At 42.4% G+C, this 17,363-nt stretch overlaps 1 protein-coding gene across 9 annotated transcripts in view; it reads left to right on the top strand.

Annotated features, from left to right (window-relative positions):
• LOC124061332 (unconventional myosin-IXAa-like) overlaps positions 1-17,363 on the top strand; it is a 122,813-nt gene that overhangs the window by 59,184 nt on the left and 46,266 nt on the right. For 5 of the 9 annotated variants that reach the window (XM_046393027.1, XM_046393025.1, XM_046393032.1 and 2 more), the window contains exons 3-8: positions 1,343-1,437; positions 1,933-1,995; positions 4,803-4,902; positions 7,548-7,601; positions 11,875-11,975; positions 12,648-12,774. In XM_046393027.1, the coding sequence (XP_046248983.1) occupies positions 1,343-1,437; positions 1,933-1,995; positions 4,803-4,902; positions 7,548-7,601; positions 11,875-11,975; positions 12,648-12,774 (540 nt within the window). The remainder of the gene's footprint in view (positions 1-1,342; positions 1,438-1,932; positions 1,996-4,802; positions 4,903-7,547; positions 7,602-11,874; positions 11,976-12,647; positions 12,775-17,363) is intronic. The other 4 variants (XM_046393026.1, XM_046393033.1, XM_046393029.1 and 1 more) reach the window with 3 other exon arrangements.

Below are 17,363 nucleotides of genomic sequence, written 5' to 3'. Positions count from 1 at the left end.
TGGTTCTTATTTAGTCATTTATCAAAGCTCCAAAATACTGATTGCATCAGTCTGAAATTTCACCCTGCGTCTGTGAAGCTGTTTCTCTGCCTCTCTAATGTCTCACTCTACATGCAGTTCACTTCTCCTCATATCGTCCCCTTTTTGTCCTCCGCTGTCCCCCCTTTCTTTTCTTCTTTTACTGTTCATTGATTTCCTTCTCTATCATCTCATTTTCGTAATCGCATTTGTTTTTGATCTTCTGTCGTGTCCTCATTTCCTTTCATTTCACATTCTTTGTTTTGTTTTTTTCCCCTCTTTGCTTCACTCTTTCTTTATTCCTTTCATGGTCTCTTCTGTCCTGGATGAGCTTCCCTTCTTCCAACCCCTCAGCTTCATCACCTTTCCTCCCCCTTTTTACTTTCTTTTTTAGCATTTTTGCATTTCTCCCTTCTCTTTCGTACCTGCTCCTCCTCTCCTCCTCTCCTCCTCTCCTCTCTTCTCCTCTCCTCCTCTCTTCTCTCCTCCTCTTCTCTCCTCTCCTCCTCCTCTCCTCTCTCCTCTCTCCTTATCTCCTCTCCTCTCTTCTCTCTCCTTATCTCCTCTCCTCTCCTCCTCTCCTCTCTTCTCTCTCCTTATCTCCTCTCCTCTCCTCCTTTCCCCCTCTCCTCTCCTTGTCCTTTCCTCTCCTCTTCCCGTCTCTCTTCCTCCTCTCCTTTGAATAACCAACTCCATTGGTGCCATCAGACTCTTAATGAGAGCCTGAATGAGTCCTCCAAGGGCCTCTAATGATGGACACTCCTCTGTGTGTGTGTGTGTGTGTGTGTGTGTGTGTGTGTGTGTGTGTGTGTGTGTGTGTGTGTGTGTGTTAGCAAAAATGTAACAAAACTCCCACGAGTTGTGGCTCTGTCTGTTTTCAGCTCTGCAGTGTGTTTGCCTTGATAGGAATTTGGCAGTTTAGTGCGTGTTTGATGTGCCCGAGTGTGTGGTGTGTGTGTGTGTGTGTGTGTGTGTGTGTGTGTGTGTGCACGCTCCTCTTGTGGGCCCCTTCCTGAGCCTCATGACCTCTGTTACAGTACTGTGATTGGTAGCTGTTACCTCGACTCCTAACACACATTTTTTTACTTTGGTTCCCATCATAAAGTCTTTGTGTTTAAGTGCAGGATTTTTAAGACCCTGTAAACCTGAAACACTCAAGTTTTTGTTTTACTCGTTGATAAGTAAGCCTGTAAGCTTTGGCCAAAGTCTGTTGTTGGCATGCTGTCTGAAAGGAGAATGACGTACACTGACGTACCTGTCAGTTATCACCTGTCTGCATGCTGATACGTTGACCTGAAGGTGACACTTTCTGTTTTCTCATCAGGCATTTGGGAACGCGAAGACGGCCCACAACAACAACTCCAGTCGCTTTGGCAAGTTCATCCAGGTCAACTACCAGGAGAGTGGCACAGTCAGAGGGTGAGACACACGAACACACCCCACACACACACACACACGACACACATGCTGTTGGGCGGAGTGATAACATTTAGGTTAACCCCTGATTAATGAATTGGTAAAAGAATAGCTGCTGATTAATCCAGCATTTGGCCCATAAAATCATTGCAATAAAGTATTTAAAATGCTACCTATGAATACCTCAGTCAACAATATGATTAACAAGCTTTCATTGGACCCTGATTGTAAATTCATAACTGCTATTCATAGCACTTCATTTCCACATGTGAGAGAGGAAAGTGAATTAATGTCATTAGGTTATCTTGAGACCGAGTGGTTGATAAGTGAACTATCGTCTCGCCTGTTTTAATCTTCAGTTTTTCTGTTTTGTGATATGTCTTTGTAATCTCACGATTCTGCAACTCAGCCTTTTCTGCGTTGTGTTGTTAACTTGATAGCAGCTGATTTATTTTCAGAGCCTCTTTCCTACGTGACTCTTTGTATGTTTATCTGCAGAGCCTATGTGGAGAAGTACCTGCTGGAGAAATCCCGTCTGGTGTACCAGGAGCACAATGAGAGGTGAGTGGAGACGCAGGATGATCGACTGTATGGCTTCTGATGAAGAGCTGCTGACCTTCCCCACATGTTATAATTTAGTTTGAAGGGATGACAAGGGAATCCGTCCACATTGATTTTGATCCTTTTAAGAGGATCTTTTTCAATGTTAACAGCCTTTTGTGCCAGCAGGAAGCAATTTTGGGTGTAAGGAAATAAAATAATTTTAAATCAATCTGTGCCGCGAATTACGGCGTTTTTCTGTGAAAAGAAAAAGATGAGATAAAGACTCTTAAAGAACAGTTGTGGATGTGGTGCAGTGATAAATTGAGAGACACAATCGACTTCCCACTTGTTTCAGATATAGGATATCAAATCCATATCTCTGCACTCATATGTCCAAGAAACTCAATACTACAGTAGTCTTCATTTCCACTGCAAGCTGAGGAAATATCAGGTGTCCATCGGGAATTGGCCTCTGTCTTTTTTTGCTAAAGTAACAATCTGGCTTCCCTCTGCGTTTGTGTCAATCGTGCACGCAGCACATGATTGTTTGGTCAATGCTAATCGCACATCAGAATGGAGAAAGAGGAAACAGTGTCCATTTGATCGTGTAACGCAACAATGTTCTCAGTTCTGATTAGTTTGTCCACACATAGACAGACTTTGTTTTTGCATCTCATATGCGGTGCTCACAAACACACCCATACCTAAAAACATATGTAGGAATATCCACCTGTACCGAGATAACTACAATGCTTTTTTCATCTCTTAGACAACACACACACACACACACACACACACACTCTCCATTGGCTCCGTTCCCATTCTGCTCATCTCTCCCAGTCAACAGTAAAACAAAGTCATTGGTCCCACCAGCATACTGTGAGGACAAGAATAAAAAAAAACCATGTAAAACCGTCCACCGGTCATCGAATCCTTCTAACCCGGATTGGCCGAAGGTTTCTGTTTCATCCTGATGACAGGCCCTGGCGGCCATATTGACAGGGTAGAAACTAAAGACAGGACCTCCCAGACAGCTCCGACCTGAAGAGAGGGTGGTGGGAGCACAGGCAGGCTGATGATAAACTGCAAACTAAATCTTAAAGCCAGTCTCATGACAGGTTGCCTCTGTACGACCCCGGTGTAAGAAAAGAAATACTAGGGAGGGAATGAGGGGTGAGCTTTGCAGTGATGCTGTCAAGCTTTATGACTCCAGACTTGAAGGGAGCAGTAGTTAGTGCAAGTGGAGAGGCTGTTACGGTATTCAGCAACTGTAGTTCTGTCTTAAATTATTGATAGTATCCTTTAGCTAATCGTTTTTTATTCATATGTTTCACTAACTGAGGATCATGACCTAACTAACAACCAAACAGACCACTGGACCTCAACGAAACCTCAACGAGCTCAACGAAAGTGAAGGCAGAACATATCGATTGTCCTCACAACACTGCTTGCAGCTCACTACTGTGTTTCTGATCACTTACCTGTTACCTGATCACTACTGAGCAGACTTTGGCTCCAAATGACATCACCAGAACAAAATGGAAACGCATGTATCTGGGATACTTTGGCTTCAGTGGGAAGTTTAGATGCGTCATTCATCTCACAGACACGAGAGAGGTTTAAATGTATATATAAATATGAAGCGGAAAAACCAAAAACTATGTTGGTCCATCAACACATGTTCAAGGCTGATAGGAGGTAATAATGTACCTTTTAATTGAGGTTACATGGCCAAAACTGTCATATGTTGAAAGCTTCAAGTGATTAATGGGTTAGTGATGGGCGTTGCACTCTGTATTTTTATCTGAACCACTAATGGCCCTGAACTCATCTGGTATCTTTGCACACTATGTACATATGGCCAACCACACAAAACATTATATATTGTGTCTGTGTGTGCTTCTGCTCCTTAATTCATCTTTTTTTTTTTGTTCTGATACCAAAACAAATTTCTTCCACATGAGTACTTGGTCAATAAAGTCTGATTATGGTTCATGGGACATTTTGAACATGAAAATCATGGTAGAAAGACGACCTTAAATCAAGCCTTGTGGCAGGTCAGCAAGAATCTTTTGTTTTTCTCAAGGTCAGTTTGAGGTCAAGGGTTGTGGTTTTAGTTTTGTATCCATGTCGGTAATGGCCGTGCCCGGGGAAATAACAAGTGCCCCTTGCCCAGGAAATCAGGAAACCTGATCTGCACGTATCAATGTTAATGCTGTGCTGTTGTGACTTGATTTAGTCAGCCGACTAGCTCACATTTGGCACCAATTTTTGCTGCTCAACACTTCTTGTCAGCGTTGATTCGGTTCAGCATTTGCCTAAATGCTACCTAAAAGCAGCAGTAGGACTACCTGTCCTTTGTTATGTTGCTAACGTTTCACGATATCACAGCATTGCCTACTCATCCACCAATTACAAGTTTTGGACTCTAACATCCTCCCTACATCAGGCATTAAGTCTCCCTCTCGGTCACAGAGACACGACTCACTTACCTCAACCCCGTGCGCCACACTGCTGCTTTGTTTGACCTGAAATGCGAGCTCATGGGGGGTTAAAGGTGCGACTTATTTGTTACACGTTGCAGCTCAGGGTTGTGAAATAGGCTGCAGATGGGGAGCTTTTCCACTGTAGTCGACTCTGAAAGCTTTGAATGGAGTTTTTCCCGCCTCAGGCGTCGTTTCAGCGGAGCGAGGAGATGTGAAAGCAGTTTTAGCTCTGAGGGACTTTAAAATGATTCAGGAGATCAATACAGGAAAGGTGTTTTTGCACTGTAGTGTCATACCCTCTGACTTACTGTATGGGTATGTTTGTGTTTGTGTCTGTAGGAACTACCATGTGTTCTACTACCTGTTGGCTGGAGCCAGTGAAGAGGAGAGGAAGTCCTTCCACCTGCTCAAACCTGAGGAATACCACTACCTCAACCAGGTCGGCACACACACTCACAGCGCTCAGTGCATGTAAAAATAGCAAAATAAATACCTCTAGAGAAGCCCAACCTGTAGTTATACCATCGTTATGTTGTGCAGTAGAGCTTTCTTTAAATTTATTCTAGACGGGAGATTTCTCAAATGAGCTCACGTGCTAAAAACATGAGGCAGATACAACAAAATATGTCCCAATTATAGAAAAGGAGAAAGAGTTCTACGGCAAGAAGACACTAATGTTGGAGCAAGTGCCATTCAAGTGCCGCTTTCCAAAGACAATAAACTGGGATCAATTATTGAATCAAAAGCCGTTTCGTGTTAGCACATTGAAGGGCAAAGTGATCTCGCGACAAAACGGGTAACGAGATGATCCAACCATACGAAGAATTTAAAACATCCGATTTGTAATGTGAAGGAAACAATGAGCCTCGGCAAACTCTGCTTTTCAGCCTGATGATGACCACGTGTTCATAACGGTCCATGTTGGTGAGATTTGATCGTTAGGAGAATCAGCGCCCCTGAAATGACCCCCTTTGTGGGTGGATTTCATTCACCAAAATGGCGAAAGGATGACTTTCACTTCCTGCTGTACTGAAACTCAGTCAGAAATTATTAATAATGCATTTGTTAATGATGGGAGGAACGCTGTTCTGCGCCGGAAATACAGATTTGATGATTGATGATTTAACATAGACTTAGATGAAAGAAAAAAAATCTTTCCAAAGCAAAATGGTCTAAATGAGTAAAATAAGTGACAGATGTGAGAATATCACAGCCTGTAGGCCCTGCAATCCGAGTGACAGAACTGTGGTGAAATATGACACTAAAAGTTAGGCAATAACATCTAAAAACAAACTCTCTGGTAAGTTACGATGATGATCCGGTGAGCAGAATATTGTTTATGTATTTTATTGAAGAAAATTTCGGTCTCATAATTAAACTCCTTATGGCCGCCTGTACAGGACTCGTAAATTTCATGTAAATCTAAGAGATACTGATGAATGAGGAAAAAAAATGCCCATAAAAATAAATCTGTTTGTACAAGTGGTTCCTGTTTGTTTGAGGCCCAGTGTTAGTGGTTCATTTTAATGAGCTGCAAGGAATTCCGAGTAAATCTGCTCCGTTTCTCACTACACAAATGAAGAACATTCATGCCAAACGCAAATATGTTGTTATTAAAATATAAAGCTAAGGCTCCCTGTGCAGGGATTGATGGAGATCCTGAAGATGATGATAGAAAAATTCTGCTTCTCCCTTCCCTCCGTTTCTCTTTGTTGGATTCTCGTTTATCATAACTGGATCACTTCTCGACGCTCTAAGGTGTTGATTGCATTAACCCCAAAAAGTCTGCACCCTGTTTGTGTGTGTGTGTGTGTGTGTGTGTGTTGGTCTCGGTGTGTTTACATGCTTGTGTACATGCCAGAAGCCTCCATTTGTGTGCATCTTCTGCAGTGCATCTGTGTGTGTTGGCAGCAGATGTGTGAGGATTCGTATTCCCTCTTCTTCTTACGGGGAGGCAACAAAAAAACCTCCTTTGTTCCTCTTTTGGCTTCCCCAAAAAAGTCACAGTTTTTTCTTTCCTCCCGCCTCCCTTAATCCCCACAACAACGCCCTCACAACACCCTCCCCCTCCATACACCCACTCCCACTCCATCCTCTGCTGCTGGCTGCCTCTTACTATGCAGCTCTGTTTCCATGGCAACAGAACTTAATCTGGCGCTCGTGCAGCGGGCGCCGGCGGTCGCGTGTGTTTGCGTTTGCCTGAGCGCACATGCAGAAACTCTTTACGCACACGGTGTCCCAAAAGAGCAAAATGATTTTTATCACTGAGGGAAATGACATTTACCTCTCAGAGATGGATGCTCTGTCTGTCTCTGTGTCTGTCTGCCCGTCTGCCTGTCTGTCTCTCAGTGCAGGATTGTAACCGAGTACATCCAGTGTAATAATAGACGGCGTGTGCATCTTTTCCTCTGAGTCCCTCGGAAAAGTACGCAAGTATCCGAATCCAGTGCGCTAGGACTCTACCGCTACAATAACACTACTCTTTACAGCAGCATTTACAGTACGAGTAAAGGTTGGTTAGTGCAGAGCAAATGCAGACTTAATTAGTAATTAATTGATTAATTTATTAACTAATTAATGTATGATTAACCTAAAACAACATTGTCGCAGTTTAAACTACCAAGTACGCTACACAAGGGCTTTAGATATAGTCACAGCTTGACCAGTTACAACATAATAATTATCCAATAATATGACATAAAGCAATAGAACATCCACTGGGTAGGACTGATGACACTTTGTGCTGTTACTTAAGTAAAAAATGCAAAACTTGTACTTATTAAAGGACTATACTAACACATTGAATTGTTACGTTTTGCTTTTTTGTCACACGAGACATAAAGTTTTCATCAACTGACTGAGATTTTGCGGTTTCTGAAATTTAAACCAGTTGTACCCACTCTGATTACGTCACATCATGGATTCAATTATTACAGCACTGTGTGTGTGTGTGTGTGTGTGTGAGGATTAGTGATTTTTTCTTCCCTTGCGTATGATCACCATGTGTCATCTTGCTTCACTTTTAAGTGTGCGTATTACTGTGTGTACTTCATGCCTTCTTAACCCGCTCTGCCTTGCTTCCAGATGACAAAGAAATTGCACAAACTCCACTGGGACAATTACTATGAGAGCGATCTGGTCAGTATCACGTGGATGACAAGTTGTTTGTGTGCGTCTGTGCTCATGGGTGTGTCGTGGTGCTCTGGGTTTCTGGTGCCAGTCTTGGTCTTGTTCTCTCCCTGCTGTCCACACTCGCCTGCTTTCACTGTAATGGACTTAAGATGAAGGCGACCTGAACTGACCTCAGCTGGTCGAGCTCTGGGAAACGCTGCCTTTGCAATGTTTAAAGGGATACCGTTAAAGGAGTTACTTTACTGTATTTGATTGCTTTGTGTACTTTTGAAGAAGGCTTCATACATTCATCTCACTTAGAGTGGGATATTTGGATAATCTGACACTGATTGACTGATTAACTAATGCGTCATTTAACGAAAGTTTCTTTAAAAAAGTTTCTCGTTCTTCTTCATTCACTTTAACATTCCTAATTCCTTTTTGAAACAAAGGATGAATTTATGCTGAATAAAAATTATATTCAAACATTAAGGAATCCCTTTAATCTGCTGTTTGGCTTCGGATGCTTTGCTGTCGGGAGATGGGAGATGATTTCAAACTGGAAGTGGCCATCTTTAAAGGGAAGGTTCAAGATTTCACCTTCACCACCTCATCATATTTATTATGTGACACACACACACACACACACACACACACACACACACACACACTTAACACTGCAAGAGAGTGTAGTGTAGACGAGGTAGTAGCTGTAGAGCATAAATACTGAAACATTATGAATAGTGAATGATTAAAGTATTAAATTCTGATCCTTACATATATTTGTCACTGCTGATCAATATTAAATGCTGTCAACCTGTACTGGTAGATATTTGAGAATAATAAAATTCTTAAAAATTTTATTAAAAACTCAGATACACAATATAAATAAATATTGATTACAATTTTTAGTTACAAAAGGTTCTAGTCCTGGTTCTTTTGTCAGTATTTAACGCGTCACAATAAAAGTAAACCAGTTTTTCTTTTTAACCAGTTATATGCTTTTAATGTGAAGTAGCAGCAGGAGGAAATGCTGTTTCGTTAGCAGTCAGTGTTTAAGTTGGTATCAGCCAATATTCTCACCATTACCAAACCAGCAAACGAAACAACGTTATTTCCATAACATACAGTAACAGAGCCGGCAGTAACCAAACTATTAGAAGGTATTGGTAGTAATCGATGCAACAGGTGTCACATCCTGAAACTTCCCTCTAAGTGTGTGGTCCACCGTGTGTGTGTGTGTGTGTGTGTGTTTTTACCGTTTCACTTGCCTTTAAGCCTGCCACTGTCTCCACCTGAAGCGAGTAATGTTTGGTCAGTGGGATTTGTTGCTTGTGGATAAAGGATTCAGTATCTCCTAATAGGAGATTAAGTTACTTTGACTTTGCTGGCGAGCAAACACTTGACCTTAGAGGTGGTTTGCATAAATACAACTCGTCTATTGGTCTTACTATATTTCCCTCTTGACTTTGGCTCTGGCTCTCTTGCTTTTTTAAAACGGTGCTTTTGTCCAGGAAAGGTTTTCTGAGGACACTATTTTTTTCTTTCTTTTGCCCTTATTGAAGGTCTTACTTCACATTCATCCAGTGAAAGGAGCTGTGACAGGAAAGCTGTTACATTAACACCAATATTTGATAGTCAAAAGGCAGATTTTTAGTTAAACTTTCTTTTCAGATAAGACTTTAACATTTTTATGAACAGGCTCATTTGCTTTCTTTCCAACAGTGAGAAGCCTGATGCCAGTGACCTATGGGCTGGACGCAGTTAGCCTAGCTTAGCATAATGACTGCCAATAGTCTTGCTCTGTCTAATGTGAAAATTTTCCCCGACTAACAAATCTGAAGTGCCTCATTCATGCACTCTCTTGTTTATTTACCAGAACATGAATAAAAATGTGACAAAGTTTATTTCAGGTTTTGGGTTACATGCTAAACCTGTGCTAACCAGTAGTCGACCTGGTTAAACTGTTGGGTAAACTGTTGTTTGTCAGGAAACAGCGTTCACAACTCCTAAAATCATACACTTTTGTCTGTACATATTTCTGTTCATAAATGCATCAAACAAAGCAGTAATGCATATATAAGTCAGCTTTAGAGGGGCTGTCAGTGTATCTATTGACAGAGCCAGGCTAGCTGCTCTTCCCAGTCCTTATGCTAAGCTAGGCTAACCACGCTATGCATTCCTGCATTCATGACCTGTTTGTTCACATGACATCTCATGTGAAGCACTTCGAATTGACTTGTTGTCGTGAGATTGTTGTCAATCTTCTCATCTCACTCTTTGCAAAGGAAGCAAAACAGAACATTTCTCAAATTGTTGGTCTTTTCCTTTAACTTCTCCGACACTCTCTCTCTCTCTCTCTCACTTCTTTTCCATTTCTCACTCTCATATTTTCTCCTTACACAACCATCCCCTCCTACTGTTTGCTGACACACCGTCTCTCTCTCTCCAGGGTCAGTCAATGACCTCATCAGTCTGTGACCCCACCGTCTAAGGAGATGATGTCACTGTCTTCACAAACCCACACACACACACACACACAGAAAGCTCGGCAGCCCTTGACAGCTGTCTGAGCATCTGACCAACCCCGTGGGCCTGTTTAACCTTTGACCATCACCACTGGTCAATGTGCAGGGTGGGGGTAGACGCTGCAGTAAATAGAGACACTCAGCACTTTGAGCGGTGACCATGTGTATACAGATTCCAGATGCAACGTCTGGGGCCAAAAATAGAAAACAAACACAATTTAACCGAAGATCCCAAAGACCAAACATGTTGTGAATGTTTGCATTTGATGTGTGCAGTCGGGTGTTTGGTCCTGTGCCTCGATGGCTGTGGGTTTGCATTTTGTGCCTGTTTGGGTGTCTATGGTTGTTGGTCGTGTGGAATGTCTAGTGATGGGGTGGCATGCTGTTTTTGGCTCGACGTCGACCGGCTGCCTTGACAACATAAATCAATGATTAAGTCATGGTAAGTAACGGGAAAAGCCTCGACTGGATGCACATAACTTTTAACTGGATCCACGAGGGATCTGTTAAAAAGCTCCATGTGCAGCGTCAGCGAGGCTCCTGACTTGACTCAATTTAGTGTAAACCTGCACCAGAAGTGTTGCAACTGGCATACAATTCCAAGTTACGAAGGGAGAAAAGATTCTTTGTTTAAAATAAGCAAGAAGAACAGATTGTTTCTTAATCATCCCTTTGCTGCACTCAAGCATCCCTCGCTTTTTTTTGTTTTTTTTAGTACCAACAGCTAAGGTTTTGGTTTTTGACCAAAGTATTCCTTCTCAAATGGCCAAAATTGATCTCTTTATTTTCTCAACTTCCTTCAGCGTATCACGTTGTGCTGCTTGGCGCTCAGGTCTAACATACCCGGCAATTTGAAAAGCGACTTTTCCTGGGTCTCGCCGTGGCTCAAGAAGCCTCAAAACCCCTTTGTTGCAACTGCAGAAGTTCGCCGGAGAAATATGTCGATTGTTGGCTCCGCAGCTCCTGACGAGTTCTGAGCCAAAGGAAAACAATGGAGAGGCAGAGGACTGTTGAATGCTGAAGTGTAGAATCCAGAGTGTGGATTATGGGTTCCTGTGTCTTCTCTCTCCGGATGGTCGTTGTGGTATGCGCTAATTACAGCCTGAGAGAGGCTCGCTGCCGAAGCGCAGACTTGTTGACCGACCAGAGGGCCCGAGGAGACACACACACACACAATCAGAGTCAATGTACACATATATGTCCAAGCTCTCCCTCTGCTTTACAATCACTGTTCTGCAGAAATGCACCGACGAGTTGACTTAGCACGGGGAAAGTGCGTTCAAGGAAGCGGCTTGCGTTTCGCCATGTGAAGATTTTCTTTCTACGTGCTCTTGGCCCTGTGTTGCTTTAATTGGTCAACAATAAGCAAACGTGCGATTCCATTGATCGGCCACTGTCATCTGCCGAGTCAGATGACGACATTTTATCTCCTGTGATAAATTGGGTGCCTGCGTGGTGGTCTCACTCATTAAATGTGTGTCACATGATTTTAGATTTGACTCGCTTGGACTTTAGCCTTTTAAACAGGAGTGACTTGGCATTCCCAAGCCCAATGGCTGAAATTGATGTAACGAACAAAATACTCAATGGAAGAAAAATCATCTTTCTTGATTTCTTTGAGTCAGCGGCCAGTCATGTATCTAAGTCTTCATCCTCTGAAATAACATCGCTATCGAACTGGTTCCTGTTAAGTTGTTGTTTGTTAAAAATCTTTTGTGACGCTGATTTGTGTCTCCGTCTTCCTCTCTGCCTCTGTTTCCACCTGACACTAGCAGGACTGCTTCACAGTGGAAGGAGAAGATCTGAAACATGACTTTGAGCGGCTGCAGCTGGCTATGGAGATGGTCGGCTTCTTGCCCACCACACGCAAACAGTAAGATGACCTGCGTGATGCATGAAACTGTTCTCAAATAACTGATTACGGGACCTCAATCCTGTCTGTTGCAATCAGGATCAGGAGTGTTTTTAAGTAGAACGAACGTGCAGAAATTTATCACATTACATTTTTGTGGGAACATATTACCAGCTCAGCCCATGTGGTAACACACGGGGACTTAAAACAAACTAACCTCTCTGTAAGTGATCCTGCTCTTCATCTGATGCTTTCACAAAGAATTTAGATTTCACTGATTTCTCACGTACTCGTCAGTAGCTCAGAGCATGTCGTAGCTTAGTTAGTCTGTTAGTGTCTCTACCACATTTAAAGGAATAATTGATTGGCTTCATATTCAACAAACGAACGTAAGAGTGGTATTGATATCATCTGACTCTGTGCAAGAAACCAAATAAGCACATATGCCAAAATTAAAAACACTTTAAATCTGTGTAACATTCAGGAGGTGAATAGAGTCATTTTTAACCACAAAGAGTCTTTTAAGATAAATATTTCCTCAGATAATTTATTTTCAGCTTCAGGTTGATGTGATAGAGACACATGGTAACCCTTGAAGGTGTCTTTGTCCAGAATCGAGCACTGAAACGTGAAACATGCTGAATAAAGGAGAAGGTAAATGTGTTAACCGTGAGTGCCTTTGTTCTTCGTCAGGATCTTCTCCCTGCTGTCAGCAATCCTCCACCTGGGAAACATCCGCTACAAGAAGAAGACCTACAGGGACGATTCCATCGACATCTGCAACCCAGAAGTCCTGCCCATCGTCTCAGAGCTGCTAGAGGTGAGCGGCTTGATGCGCCTTTTCACCAACACTGCATCAAAGCACCAAAGTTCAAGTGTTCAGATACATCAGATTATGTCAGATTTTATGGAGCTTCATTCTTAAATAAAATTCTCTAAATGCTCTGAAGAATAATTAAAAAGGAAGAATTGGAGCAGGGCTTTACCACAGGGCTCATTTTTTCCCTACACAGTTTGTCATCCTGTCTCCAAAGGTTATTCCATCACACGTCCACTGGAGTTTCGTTAAACAGAACAGACTTTAAAAACCGTGTAGCATCCATTTGAGCGAATGAGTTTTCCTTTTAATATGACGCTATGAGGGATAGTGATTCCTGTTCTCAGAGTTAACCTCCCACTTGGGGTTTTACAAAAAGCCTTTTGGAGAGCTGAGGACTCTCTGTGTACAAGCACAGCTTGTGGTGACAGCGGAAGTTAAGAGGTGCTTCAGGTCCCAAAAGAGCCGTCCAACCATCCAGTGCTTCCACAAAGTACTGTTTGTGTTGAGGCTATTCTCAGACCTCTTGTGCTGGCGTGCTGTTGCGTAGGCGAGCTTTCCCCACCAGGAAAGCCGTTGTCCTGATATCACCTGTGTTTTTAAACCATATTGTAGCAGTTACAAAAACATATCAGACACTGAAACGAGCTTCAAAAAGGGTAATTGTGAGTCTGTCATTCACGACTTGGACGTCAACAACTTTTTGATGTTTTCTGAGGTGAAATGTGTTTTAGTAAACCGCTCGTTTTTTCACTTAGAATATGGACGTGTGGTAGGTGGATAGTCGGCGCTTGTCCAATCACATCCTTGCTTGTGCGGCCGTTTGCTTGTCTACTCGCAGATTTGCAAGGAAATTAGTTTGGTGCCAGTACTTTGTAAATAAAGGTCAAATGAAGTTTGTCCAGCCTTGGTTTCAGAAACATTAATACAGCGGCTAGACAATAGAAGTAAAACTGCCTCAGGCTATTCATAAACTACAGTGTTGGTGCGTTGTGGACAGTCCCATGCTGTTTCATTGTTCCTCTTTTGCTTAACCTAATTTATTTTTACATTTCTATAACCACACTTCTGTTTTATAACTGAACAAACAAAAGCTCAAAAGCTCAGCTGCAAAGAGGTTCTTATGAAGGCTTTTATCTGTGCATAAATTTGCCCCGAACTTAATCTAGAGACTGTAGTAATTATCCAGCATACGCTAATCACTCTGGTCTGGTGGACTTTGTGCCTGCTGAGAGACATGGAAAAACATTTCTTGGCAAGGGTTAACGTGCCACTCAGCGTTTACAAATTTATGATGTTGTGCTGAATTTTGGGTTCATTCTTGACACCGAGTGCAGACCACACACACACACATGCACACACACACACACACACACACACACACACACACACACACCCTCGTCATTGTGCACTCCAAAAGGCTGCTCAGACATCCACATGCTGTTCTGATTTACCTTGGGACTGAGGGATGGTGGCACTTCCCAAACTTCAGCGATTAGCCGGATGTGCTTGTTGAGTCGCTGACAAAACAATGTCCGAAGTGTGCCGGAGACTCCTGTCAACAGCGCAGCGGGGATGTTATGACTGTGGAGAGCCCGCCAGGGTTCCCCTTAACATCCAGACTGGCCTTTGACTCTCTAGAAGTCCAGAGAGGCAGTGACGTGTACTGAGCCACATGTTAGCCACATGCTCGGGGTTACTGTTTTAAGTTCAAGTTTATTTGGATGTCTGTTAGTTAGTGCAAAGGCAGTGGCTATCTGTCCCCAGGGACATATAAAAGCAAAGAAGAAGAAAGGAAAACCAAAACACTGCTTAACCCTTTAATTTGGCAGCATTCCTGCTGAAACACGATGACGACAAAAGAGGGGTCAGCCATAAATATGAATGAATTAAGAACATACAGTGGTTTTAATGGTTCTGTGCAGGAGCTGTTAAAAATTGTTTTCCCGGGAAGTTAATGTGATTTATTGGTAAAAATATGATGTCTTGGGATATTAACTAAAACATAAAAAAGAAGTAAGCAAAGCATGTAGGTACATCAGACGTGCCTTTGAAGTTCTTTTAAAAATGAGTTTGCTTGACGTCAATTCAGAATGAACGTAAAGATCAGACAGGCGCCATCAAAAGTACTTTGCACTTATGTCTTATTGATGGTGCATGAGTTTATTTTAAGACCCTTTGCATAAAAGGCTAAAATAGGTTGTTGAGGGTTTGCTAAATGCAGTTTCGTGCGAGTCATGCGAGAGTGAAGTTGCTCCACGGGAAAGTTCAGCTAAAGAGCACTTACTGGCTCTCAGTGAGGTCTTAATTTGCATGAATAAGCAGTGATGAAATCAGTCTATACTTCACTTCACTTGAGATATAAGATGGGCAACATTTCAAGCAGGATGGCATCTGCTGCCCTCACTGTTGCTGTGGTGCACTGCTGTGATGCACCACACAAGGAGAGCTGATCGCCAGGGGTGTGGATTGATGAATGAATAGGAATGAAGCTGGCTGGGACTTCCTGTTTCCTGTGGAACTGGAAGAGGAAGTAGAACTCGTAGGAGCTGATGGACGGCTGACAGACTGGATCCTTTGAGCTGCGGCGCTGAGTGATTCAGCCTAAACAGAAACATTCCTGCACAAACTGATAATCAGTCCTGAGGGGGTATCTTACAGTTAGAACAAGGCCGATTAAAGCTGAACTTGTTGATGGTATTTTAATGCTTCAAAACAGTGTCTTGAGACACGCTTTTTGAGCCCGAGGTCAATCCAGTCCAAGTTTGTGCTTGCGACCTCACCTTGTTGTAGGCCAATACATTTTAATAAAGTCCTCACAGGTTTTTGGTTTATTTATTTTCTTTGTTCGTAAGCTTCCAGTGTTGCTTTTCTTCAAGCTTCTTTTAAGCCTCTTTTCACAGATAGTAAAAACATGTAGTAAGAGATTCCAGCCTTCACGGACACGATTTAAATATTTAATGTCAACTTTACAGTATGCTAAAATACATCATTTGATCATCTTCAAAGTGTCTTTGTTTGTAGTACATAATGAAAATGTAGGGACGCGGCAGAAGGACCATCAACCACCTAACGGATCACCGAGTTTTGATGTGGTGTTTTACTCCCACAAATAGAGAAAACAGAGAAAAGCATCTGCCAGGAGTAAAGATTTGGTAACGCAGAATTAGACATGAGAGGGAAAAAAAACTTGGTTAATTTGAGAGCAGAATCACTGACCCTAAACCACTGCTTACACACTTCTGTGTATTATGGTATTAGAGCTGTGATCATAGCCGGAGCAGCAAGCCTTGTTACCAGGCGACTAATGCATGGAAATGTAGCGGCTAAAGACCAATCACCAGGCTGCAGAATAGGCTTTGCTCATAGTCGAGGGATTATCAGCCAGTGTGAAATGAAGTCTGATTATGCCACCTCCCGCACACGACACTCTCTCTCTCTCTCACACACACACACACACACACAGCCCTCCTCCTGTCCTCCGTTCTCTGTTTATGTCAAAGTCTTTACAAAGGAGTTGACAAAACCAGATTCATTATGGTATTAACTCTAACAGTAACACCCTTGCCTTTTATGCATGAAGACATCACACAAATACATGCTGTGCACACACACACACACACACTGACACACGTGGTCTGTGCTGCAGCTGTTCAACCCAATCCCATAATCCCTATAGATGGAGGAGATGTGTGTGGTGACATCTGCTTCTCCCACTGTGGCCTTGTCATCAGTGGTTTGTCTGGGGCCAAGTTATCATCCTTGCAAACTTGCAGGCCACATACTATTGTCCTGTGTGTGTGTGTGTGTGTGTGTGAGGACAGAGAAGCACAGTGTTTACCTGCTGCTGTAGAAGCAGCACTTTAGTCAGTTAAAAGATTAAAAGTAGATCAAAACATATCACCTTGATGCAAAAGTCCTGTTAAACCAAAAAGCAAACCTACTCAACATGTCCAGCAAAGGTGTCATAAAACCAGAGATGTTAATGAAATAATGACCTTGGTTTAAACAACATACTGTTCTCTGCCTGTAAACAAAACAAATGTTGTCCGATGCTATGCAGTATGTCCCCTATTGTCCAGATGTGGGGGTCAGTCCTCACCAGCTGTCAGTGATTATCAAATGCATAAATTATATTCTACATAAACTATCAAAATGATGATTCGGCCAGAGGTCTGAGTCAGCTGTCGGAAAGAGTTTTGGTGTCTTGCTCAAAGACAACTCATATTCGGCCGTTCTTATTCTGTGGAAACAGTTGTATAAAGTCTTCTGTGTCTCTGCTGGGACCTTTCAGTCATGCAAGTCTGAGAAACTTCAGTTCAGCACTCAAGAGGCATCATGACTATTCTGTGCTTTGACTTGGAGAATAAACATTTGTAACAGTTCATTTGTATCATCATTTGTATACTTTTGTATGCGAAATTTTGGGTGTCTTGATATCTCGTCCTCTGCTGCTTATATTTTAATATTTCTTTTTAAAATCTGTCTCTTGTGAATCCCCCATCTTTACGGAGGGGTAAGATACAAATGCTGGAGATCCCCCCTTAATAAAATAATTCTCTGGGATGTTTTTGGGATGTTTTTGGCCTGAA

Source organism: Scatophagus argus, chromosome 7 (assembly GCF_020382885.2).
Source record: "Scatophagus argus isolate fScaArg1 chromosome 7, fScaArg1.pri, whole genome shotgun sequence".
Lineage (NCBI taxonomy): Eukaryota > Metazoa > Chordata > Actinopteri > Scatophagidae > Scatophagus > Scatophagus argus.
The sequence above is the reverse complement of the archived record's forward strand: the minus strand, read 5'-3'. Positions and strand labels throughout refer to the sequence as shown.